We start from the raw sequence: 11411 nt of genomic DNA on the forward strand, positions 1-11411 counted from the left end.
CGAAGTGGTGTCAAAATAATAAAATAACTACGACTCCGCTACTCTATCCACCTAACCACGGAGGCTACGTTGTGTTCGCTCTTTTTTTAAAGAAATAATCTTCATAACCATGGTGCGTATCGCTTCGAACCTTAAGATAAGAGTTTTTCTGTTTCATTCTATATTTTCGTACGACATCTTAGTTATACTGCTTGTAGACGATCCAAGAAAGCTTGAACAAGAACTTGTTCAAGACCATTCAAGACTATTTGATGAAAAATATGTCAGCACTGACGTCATTTTTCTCTTGAATTCAATAGTTTCGTTCAAGAAATTTCGTTTCGGTCCTGTTCTAAATAATTGAATTCAAGAGCTTTCAATAGCCAATCAGCGCCCGAGTGCCGTTTGCAGGATAAACCAAAAGAACATGGCGTCGTGGGATAGAACAGCAGTTGTAAAATTAATTTCTTTGTATGAATCCAACCCATGTCTTTATGACATTCAAAGTGTAAATTATCATAATAAACAGAGAAGAATATCAGCGCTGGAAGACATCGCGAATAATCTTGCTGATGTAAGTATGCACAATTATGTATACGGTACTTCGCTATGGTAGTATGCCCTTATTTAGTCACTGTTTCGGTTTGATGAAAATATGATGCCCTGTATGGGGAAAAGATAATATTGTCACAGCTATCATGTTCCTCGCTTGGTTTCTTGTATTTTGACAGTTTTTCTTTATTTCAATGATCCATAAAACATGGAGGCGGCAGAGAAATAGTCCCTTCTTTACAACAGTGATGCTACAGCGTTAACATCATCAAAACACTGCCATATAGTATTGATCTACAATTTTTGGAAATGGTTAAGAAAATGTGTTAAGTTAGTGTGCCATTTCGTTATTTGTACACTATATGAAAAACAAAATAAGGCTTAAGTTTAGAGTTGCCCCTCCAGTCTGAAGTTGCCCTTGGACTTTGCAACATACAAAAAACAGTGCTTAAAGTATTAAACATTGTTACATTTCACTTAATTTCAGTACTCCGTGTGTTTCACAAAAATTTAAAAGGTTTTCTTCATTATTTTTGCGCATCCGTTACTCCTGTTCGTCATATTCGCCATATTTTACAACTACCATGCTGCTGAAACCTTCCGCAATGCTTCCGCATCCGGCAAATAGTACTAACTTCCACATATCTTTTCTCGTATTAAACATAACTCTCCTGCCGAACTTACATTCCTAAACATCAAATAAAAACTTCAAATTATCATTTCTTATCTCATTTCTCCTGTAAATTTTCCTGATTTTTATAAAAAGCGGAGGGGTAACTCTAAACTTAACCCCAAAATAATATTAAATTCGAAGTGCAAGGGAAGCAGGAAGTAACATTTGATGTACAAGGACCAAAATGCACTGAAAATTTGCTGGCTAACTATAAAATCACCTGAAATATTTTCTAAAAGGTTTAATGTAAACTATCAAATTCCAAATACCGTCAGAAAGTTTCGAAAAATATTATTGTTTTTTAATAACCTGTATCTACTTTCAGGGTTATCGTGTTTGTAGCGGAGAAAACGCTAATATTGTAGTTATTAAGTAATAGGATCTTGTTACATAGTTGCCTTGACCAAAATAACACTTAAGGTGAACGTATCGTTTTAGAGTACTTACGTTTCTGGGTTAAATGCTATATCACCGGACCAATTTTTGGAAATTTACCGGGTGAATTGGAAAGTTTGTTTGGCTCATGAGAAAGAGTGAGTGAAAATCACGTTAGGGAGATGATTGAAGTTAAGAAAGTGATTGTTGTTAGGCGTTTTGGATATTATTTAATATCTTCCCCCAAATCACTTGGCAGTGACTCTGGGTAGAGTTAGTAGTGATTGCGGTTCATTATTTGCACTTGTGATGAATATACACTGTGGACGTATGATATAAAAACTACACTGCATAAAACATGAAGCAACATGTGCTAGGTGGCCACTAATAATCAAGAATGCTATCTAACCGAGTCTGCAGGAGGGCTCGAACATTAGCGAGGCCAAGACCCACCTCTTTTCAGTACCCTCTCAAGCGCATACCACTTTGTACGCCCCCGCGTTATTACACGGACGCACTAGCTTGATCCTGCCCTGAGTCAGTAAGATAGCATTCGTGCTTTTTACTGTCAACCTAGATACATTGGTTTATTCACCGTAGGTTTTTTTTTTTTTTTTTTGTCATACATTCGGACGCTTTATTTATACTAAGTAGTAACTTTCTATTCCAAATTGTAGAAGTTTACATGCCTATGTTGCAGGGTTGGCTGGTTTAAACCAGCTGTTTTTTTAAAAAAAAACCAACTGGTTTAAACCAAAAAACAAAAAAATGTTCGTAAAAGTGTAAGTGTTTGTAAAATCTTGATGAACACACATTTGTGGGTTATCACGTTTCACTCCCGTATATTATTCGTATTATATTCAGACCTAAATTCCCCATTCATTACTCAAAAAGATTATACTACAAAAGCAACTTTTTTAAAAAATATAAGTTTATAAATGTTTGTTTTATGATTTTTTTGTAGTTGTTATTATTGTTATGTAATTGCAATCTAAGAAAAATTCTAAATATTGTTTCGTTTCAATGTTTACTATTGATAAAATACATCGAAAATGCCGTACTTTTTTTGTGTGTGTGTGTGAGGGGGGTGTCATACAGACCCCACGAGAGGCATTTAGTGAAATAAGTATCTTTGGTATCTATTTATGTATAAATGAGTCTGAGCCAAATTTGACTCAAATAATTCGTATCTTTATTCACTTTTCTTGTTGATATGCAGATTAAGTCGTTGTATTTCTTTAATTTGGACCAATAAAAGTCGTTGTTAACTAACTTGAACTAAATTAGTTCTTCCGTACTCCATAGTACTTTGAAATTGTTCATGTGTAATTCTGTATAATGGTTTCACTTGTGCAACTGTTTATCTTTTTGTCCTTCTGAAATTAGTCTTGACAGTTATATTAAGAAGCATGTAAAGATCAGTACAACGTATTTTTTTTATCAGGATTCCTTCGTGAGTGAGTCGGCAGACGTATCGCATTTGTGGCCAATTAGTCCTGGTTCCGAGTTCAAATGGTGGACAGTTTCTCTCGGATGTAGCTGGAGAAGCGGTTTTTATTCCGCTTTAAGCTTATGTGGCCCCTTCCAGCATAACCCGGTTGTTGCATAATAACATCAAGGCGAAACAAAATTATTTCTGTCCATATATGATATGAATATATAGAGCAAATTATTTAACCTGGTTTAAACAAAAAAAAAAAAGTTTGTTTTTTTTAATAAAAACCATGGTTTTTGCCAACCCTGCTATGTTGCTTCATGTGAAGTATAACTGAAGGTAGCCTTAACGTAATGTAACGTAATGGTCAAAAGCGCACTTTGAGCAGGACATTCATAGCAACTATACCTAATCGATCCCTGCGGAGCTTGTAATCACTTTCGCTCGCTCAGCTATGTTTTGTTAAATAAGTAACATTAGAGAACTTTTATTTGCAAGATTGGGAAGAAACTAAGAGATACCCAAAATCACTTGTTTTGCTCAGAGTGCAATCCGAAGCGAAGAATGAAAGAATTACAATATTCCATCTGAGTTAGAATTCCATGAACAGAATACGTTTCGAAAACGTGCTTTTTACGCCTCTTGTGGTTCTAGCAGTTTAAATATGATTGTCGCACCATGATTTTTATCATTTCATTTAACATTAGTACTTATGTAATTTATGTACAAGAAGTTTGTGATATTGAACAAATATATTTTTCTTCCTTCTTCTGCTTCAGTAATATGTTTTTTCTGGCTTACTGCTATTGTATTTAATATACAAAACCATGTTATTCACACGTGTACAAATTTTTCCTCTGTGACCAGAGTTAATCATAATATTAGCTCTTGCTCCTGGGTTGTAAACCGTTAACACTGGTCACAGGAGGAAAAATTGCCGTATGAGTGAATAACATGGTATTTATCAAATATAGAGCAGTAAGCCTAAAAATAAAAAGTCAATATTGGAGGACAAAGAAAAAAATGTCTCGTGCTCAACATTATATCAGCTATTGTACGTAAGTTCCAATGTACGTAAGTACAGAAGTCCCAATGTAGGTTGAAATGGGTACAATCACAGAGCATACATTATATTTAAATTGCTGGAGTCACACAATGTGTAATAGCTCTTTTTTGAAAAATCTTGGCCAATAGATGAAAATCCCTTAATTTTAGCAATTAGCCTGTTCTGTTTACGTTCCTATTCCCAACTTGTTTTACGCTTCCGTCGCACTTTACTTCCACGTCCAGCATGAAGAAGTGAGCTTAAACTGGTGGCGAGATACTTTAACTAGGTTTCGTGGAGGTTTGATAATGTGATAGGTAACAGCCTATCCTGCAATTAATGATCTTGTATTATGGTTTGGGCACCAGCCAACTGCATTTTAGTCAAGTCCCGGTCATAGTTTGCAGCCCATGTTAATAGTAGGTCCCATCTTTCGTAACTGTGTCCCCATGTTTTTGGTTAACACTGTCCGATTTAGTTATGTACCGTACCGACTTAAGTGTTATTCAAGCCCAATGTTTCCACGCTTAGAACTCTATTGCATTACTCCTTATGCGGTGAAAATATATTTATTGTGTTCCTTCACTTAATTGTATGGTAAGCTTTTGAACTAGGTGCTATTGCTGGCTTGATAGCACACCTATTTGTTTCGCAACTTGTACGTTTCTTTATCTATCAGTATACTACACTCATTACCATGGTTGGTTGGTTTAAACCAGCTCCTACTTCTTCTTTTTTTTTTTTTTTTTTTTTTTCAAAAAACCAACAAGTTTAAACCAAAAAACGAAAAATATTCGTAAAAGTGTAGGTGTTCGTAAAATCTTGATGAACACACATTTGTGGGTTATCACGTTTCACTCCCGTATATTACTCGTATTATGTTGAGACCTGAATTCCCCATTCATTACTCAAAGAGATTATACTACAAAAGCAACTTTTTTTAATGAGTTTATAAGTGTTTCTTTTGTGATTTTTTTATAGTTTGTTATGCAATTGCAATCAAAGAAATTCTAAATATTGTTTCGTGTTAATAATGTTAAACTACTGGTAAAATACATCGAAATGCCATACTTTTGTTGGGGGAGGAGGGTAATACAAACCCCTCGAGAGGCATTTATTGAAATCAGAAGTATATTTGGTATCTATGTATAAAGGGGTCAGAGCCAAAGTGGACTCAAATAATTCGTATCTTTATTCACTTTTCTTAGTGATATGCAAATTAAGTCGTTGTATTTCTGTAACTTGGAGTAATAAAAGTCATAGTGAACTAACTTGAACTAAATTAGTTCTTCTGTACTCTGCAGTATTTTGAAATTGTCCATATGTAATTCTGTATAATGGTTTCACTTGAGCAACTGTTTCTCTTTTTGTCCTTCTGAAATTACTCTTCACAATTATATTAACAAGTGTGTAAAGGTTAGTTCAACATATTTTTATCAGGAGTCCTTCGTGAGTGAATCGGCAGACATATCACATATGTGGCCAATTAGTCCGGTTTCGAGTTCAAATGGAGGATAATTTATTTCGGAAAGCGAGGAACGGTTTGGATTCCCCTTCCAGCAGAACCCGGTTGTTGCATAATGACACCAAGGCGAAACAAACGTATTTCTATCCATATGTGATATGAATACATAGAGCAAATTATTTAAACAAAACAAAACACAAAAAAAAAAAAACTTGTTTAAAACAAAAAACGTCTTTTTTTTTTTTTTGTTTCTTCAATAAAAGCCATGGTTTTTGCCAACCCTCCTCATTACTATACATCTTTAGTTAGTTCTCTATCCCAGCTAGTGTATGATGCTTATGAAGAACATGTCACTAAAAACTACGACAATAGTTAGCTTCTAAAGATCTTTATTTAGAGTGCATGGCCTGAAAAAGGGATGATTTCTTTCTAATTCTTCCGTACTTTGTTGTGTTAAACACATATTCCTACTACAGTTATTGCACGCACCAACATACATCTTTGAATTACCAAAGAATTATTTGCTAGGAGATATGAAACTGCATCTACTGAAGTGAGAGTTAAAAGTATTCTGTATTTTCTTTAGGTAAGACCAGGGACAAGTAAAGATGATGTGAAAGTGAAGATAAACGGCCTCAGAACTCAGTATATGGCTGAGAAAAATAAACAGAAGAAAACTGTCCGGAGTGGGATGGGAGTAGATGAGCTGTATGTTCCTTCTCTTTGGTGCTTTCAGCAGCTGAGGTTTCTTGACAAACATACAGCTCAAAGAAGAAGTCTTTCTAATCTGGGAACATTTCAGAAGTCTTTCACCACAGCTTGGGTAGGTAAACGTAATTTATTTTTGCTGTTTATATTATTTTTATTTTTTGAGTTATTTTTCTAGAGACTAAGAAACAAGCTTAATGATCATGCCAGTTATCTACTAACATGAATAATGTTCCTTCCAATTGTATTGTTTTACCTCCTATATTTGGAATGGTCTGTCCGAGCGTACTTCCTTGACCACAGTAATAATGTACTTTCTTGACCACAGTACTGCATCTAATCTTAAATGCTTCATATGATAAATAATTCTTCCCTCTGGGGTAAATGTTTTAAAGTTATCAATGGTGGGGTTTGAATGTCAGCAGTAAGTGCTACCGAAAGAGAGACTAGCGTGTTTTAAAAAATAAAAAGAAGCGATTGTGAAACATGTTTTCCGATAACATATAATGACGATGTTATGCATGTAGTATAGTGGTCCAGTTAGAATGCAGTGCAATACTTGTGTTGAATATATGGATCTGTACTCAAATGCCGTAACGCAAACGTAATATTTACAGTTATTATATAGCTCAGTAGTTCTCAGCCTTTTGTAACTGACTACACATTACTCAATGCTCACGACCTTTTGACACATTGATTTTTTTTATTAATTATTAGGGCTCGGAAGTCGAAGACCTAAAAATTTCTGGAAAAGGACCTAAAAACTGAAAAACAAGAGTGTAAAAATAAGACCCAATTTACTTAGAATTACAAATTTAATGAATATAATGCTCAAGAAATACAAGCTTTTAGTGATATACAATATACAGTCGAAAGAAACTTTATCAATGAAATGCTTTGTTTTGTCGTTAAATGTTTTTTATTTTCATTATTGTTTTGTTTAATAATAATATTGTTTCTGTTGTCCAAGTTAAATTCTACATTTTGAACACTTTCGGAGGACAAGTACAAGCCGGACACTTTTGGAGAAGGCCAGGGCACCACATTAGTCCGTAACACTCTGAAATTATAATTGATCGGTGTATCAGTCGGCACGTAATAAAATATATGTAAATATTTTATGCTTTCAATTGTAGATAAAGAATAAAATTACTTCCCCGCCGGACGTGAATGCGTCAGCCTTGAGCAGGAAGACATACGAAAATAAATTTTTATTTGGCCTTTCCCAGGAGTAGCTGAAGGCAAAATTTTCTCCTAGGCAAAGAGATGTGTTGCGTCTTTCCTAGTCCTAATCTATGGTTTACATTTTATAACAGTGATTATAATAATTTAGAAGCCATTTTTGAGAAGGACGTAAGGGCGGATCCTAGCGCGATTCTAATGCGGGTTAATGGCCAGTAAATTTATTGCCGAAAGATGAAGTGGAGGAAAAAAACGTAAGACCTATAAAAAGCTTCATAAAGCCAATAAAGAAAGAAGAAACGGCGAAAAAAGCAAAAAAGGACGTAAGTAAAATCCATCATTTTCTGGCCTACAATGACCGAAAATGAGCATATATTATGTTAGGCCTCGTCTCCGGGCATTCGTAAAAAAGAGAATTCTTCCGGGCCCTATTAATTATAATATAAATTATGGTAGTGCAAAACTATGTTTCTATAAAGTAGTGACTCTGTAGTACTTAGCTTTGTTGTTGCTACTAGAAGTTTTGATTGGTACAGTCCGTATCAAAATTAATTATTAAATACTTCATGATTGTTTTCATCTTTAAACTTTTCGCGACACACCCTGTGGGACTGAGCAACACAGTACGTGGAACACACGGATTAGGAAACACTGATCTAGCCTATGTGTCCGGGGTTTGTATTATAAATGCAATATCCGGAATAAAGAGCTGCTGCTTGTAGTCCGGCAAGTCACGTCCACGGTACGAATAAACGATGGTGGTGGTATAACTATTGGTTTAATATATTTCGAAGAATTGGAATTTAATAATAGTGTTGACTAACTTCCATTTTATTTCTTTAATTTTTTATATTCTACATTTTTAATTTCCAGAAAAGTTCTCCAGAAGACGAAAACGGATCTCCAGCAGACGATAATGAAACTCCAGATTTCCTGGAAATACCAGTAGCAGAAATGCCGGTCACACCAATAATCATAGAATCAGACATTTCCAATACTCCAATTGCCGAAACAACCACCAGTAGTACACCAACGCCGAAAACCAAAAAAAGGCAGAAATCTTCCTCCAGCAGCGAAACATTATTCTTGGAGAAGGCATCTGCTGCTCTTGAGCAGTTAAATGTCCCCAGCAGCAGCACAAGTTTGGATCATTTTGGTTCCTTTGTTGGTAAGGAACTTGCTGAAATTAAAAATGTAAGAAAACGAAGACGTGTGATGCTAGAAATCATGTCTTTAATTAACGATGCTATAGAAGATTTGTAAGAAATGGAGCTTACTTAGTTCCACGAAATAAAGAAAATGATATTATAATAAATACACATTGAATTTCAATATTCAGTATCCCTTTGATTGTTATTTGTATATAAAGCACTACATATAAATAAAAACTTTCAATGGGTTTTAAAAGTGAATGTTAATCGTACTGTATATGCATCAATGCCATATAAGGTGGGATGAAGTGAATTTAAATAATTACACTGATTTATATGCCAGGCTCTGTCGAGAGACACAACTGTTGAGCTCACAGAATGGCTGTTTTTATTGTTTTCTAGAAGACTGTCGTTTATAATAGTCATGGGTCAATCCCCCTTTCCTTCGTAAAGTAGAACTAAAAATTCCGTCACTTGTCAACTTGTAAGTTCATTTGGATAGCAAAATTTGGAAAAAAAAAAAATCCCATGGCAAAAGTAATTTACAAAGTCCTAGACTTTATCATTAGGTTTTCTGTAGATGTAGCTTGTCGGTGAAAAAAAAAAAAAAAAATGCTGCGTATATTTTTTGTAACGAATTTACCTGAGGTTGAGGCTTGCTTTTGCTACAACAAGCAATAACAGTTACTAGCTGCGATGGGGTGAAGGAAGATTAAGGCACATGGAGCTTTACTCAGTCTTGCTTCCTGCATAAATGTGCTTTGAAAAACAATTACTTACGTTGGCACTGTTTACGGTTTTGTATTTACACTAATTGAAAGGTAATTTAGCTACTAGCTTTAAAGATTTCTATACAGTCAGCTGTCATTAGGTTTCAAAAAGCGTAATAACACGCTGAAAAGAACGTGGCTTTTTTTTAACAGGATTATTTTCAAATCCATTTCGATGTATGCGAAAATACTAGGAACAATTAAATGCAGTTTGGAAAAAGTGTACAAACTCGAAATTGAAACACTAGCTTTGTTGTGCATTTATTTTCTTTCTACACCTTATGAATACTTAACGTTTAAAGCACAACTGAGGTGACGTATAAAAGTGGTACAGTAAGGTGCGGAAGTTTTTTTAATGTGGAGAAAGAAGGTAACTTCAGAACAAAAATTTTCAATTTAGCGTTTCTTCCCTTCTTAACACTGCCGATTCAATGGTGGCATCTAACATACTATCACCATCAAGCCTACATTTTTTCTACATTGTTTTTCGAATCCAATATACGTTTCTAATTAAGATTTGTCGTTCCGCTTATCATCGTATTCTCAAAGCCAATGCACTCTGAGTGTATGTATTAAATCTTGAATTATGCAAGCCTGACAATATAGAGAAATAGAAGCTCAAGAATTTTCATTTATTAAAATGCCTGTAGAAATGATATTGTCAGGTTAATAGAAATATTTTATTGCACCTGTATATAACACGGCTCGAAACATGACATTAAAAAAAATCGATTTTTTTTTTAATGTACTGTCACCTGGATGTGCCTAATGTCATAAAGAGAGTTCCAAGTTACTCGGAATTGACTTCGAAAAGTAGCGATTGGTTATCTTCAGCTACTTCAGTAAAAAAGGTAGTCACAGTTACATATTTCCTCACATAATTCTGCACTTATTTTATGAGTATATATGATTCTCTAATACATTCCGGCATGGGAAACTGGAAAAATTAGGTGTAATTTGAATTGAAATGTGCTTAGAAATACTGAAGAATAATCTACGGAAGTTGAGCTGATCATTCAAATTTAGCGTGACTTTTCAGCAGTGAAGCTATATGAGGCTTGGATCTAAAATTCAAGCTGGTATCCGAACCTCCGTAATGCGTTCAAATTTCGGTGTTTTCCCACCGGAAATCAAGCTTGGGACCTTACGCACCAAAGGCGCATGTGCTAGCCACTAGATCAGTGAGGAGGGCTTAAGGAAGTTTGAAGTGTGTATTGAGACGAGCTCATTTTCTTCTTTTATTTCTCTCCCTTAGTTATTATTATTTATTTCCTCGTACAGTGTTACTCTATTTTGTATGTACTTTAGTTGTTAAATCATCACAATTATACTGCTTCATGTTGCGTTGTAACTTTGTCTTGTTTTTATTTGTGTATTGTTGGGGTAGTTCCCTAATCTGTTGAATAGTTGGATTTGTAAGATTGTTAAAAGGATAAGCTTTCAACAGCAACGCCCACGCGCTCTGGCAAATTCTTTGGAGAATTGTAGGAATGTAATTTGCAGTCGTAGAAATTTTGAAACCCTTTGCGAGAATTCGGACATCAATCACTTCTGTTTTAATGAAAGGTTATTATTATTATTATTTCATAGCCCAAGTGAGCTTTGTGGTGAACAAAACAAAACACCGTATGGCTAGATTTCTCGGGTTCTCCCGTTTCCTCCAATCATTTTCATTCCTTTCTCATCATCTCTGTCTCCTTTAGCCTAGCTGACATATAAACGTGGGACGTAAAACTTAGATTTCATTTACTCTTATTTAACCACAGTCTTCATAAGGTTGGGACAGTGTACTCAGAAAATTATATCAAATTTCTTTTATATTCAACTCATTCTGGTGTGTCAACATCGTTTAAAGTTAAATATGAAACAAATTATTCTTCCGGGTTCGAAAACTTACCCGCGTATTCCACAAAAATGGTGGATCTGAATCAATGAACACTCATTTCAGCTGTTAATTATTGACATGGCACGTAACTCAGTTGTTGAGAGGGATTGAGCACTGAATTACGAGTGTCGTATGAAGGCAACGCAGATGAGCTCCAGGTTCACTGGACTAGTTTGACTCTTCGTGCTACA

The 11411-nt window shown here is 34.9% G+C and overlaps 1 protein-coding gene across 1 annotated transcript; it reads left to right on the plus strand.

Moving 5' to 3' along the window:
• Positions 1–403: 403 nt before the first annotated feature.
• On the plus strand, positions 404–8928 carry LOC145668143 (uncharacterized). The gene is made up of 3 exons (XM_081735723.1): positions 404–553; positions 6111–6347; positions 8288–8928. The coding sequence occupies exons 1-3, from the start codon at positions 407–409 to the stop codon at positions 8675–8677; spliced, it is 774 nt and encodes a 257-aa protein (XP_081591849.1). The 5' UTR covers positions 404–406; the 3' UTR covers positions 8678–8928.
• Positions 8929–11411: the final 2483 nt, after the last annotated feature.

Source organism: Thermobia domestica, chromosome 1, assembly GCF_964235325.1.
Source record: "Thermobia domestica chromosome 1, izTheDome1.hap1.1, whole genome shotgun sequence".
NCBI lineage: Eukaryota > Metazoa > Arthropoda > Insecta > Zygentoma > Lepismatidae > Thermobia > Thermobia domestica.

What these genes read in the sequence shown, in the direction of transcription:
- LOC145668143 (XM_081735723.1), top strand. Translation starts at nt 407, where the DNA reads ATGGCGTCGTGGGATAGAACAGCAGTTGTAAAATTAATTTCTTTGTAT. An exon ending in TCGCGAATAATCTTGCTGAT is followed by an intron (nt 554 to 6,110) that starts GTAAGTATGCAC and finishes TATTTTCTTTAG; the next exon opens with GTAAGACCAGGGACAAGTAA. An exon ending in AGTCTTTCACCACAGCTTGG is followed by an intron (nt 6,348 to 8,287) that starts GTAGGTAAACGT and finishes TTTAATTTCCAG; the next exon opens with AAAAGTTCTCCAGAAGACGA.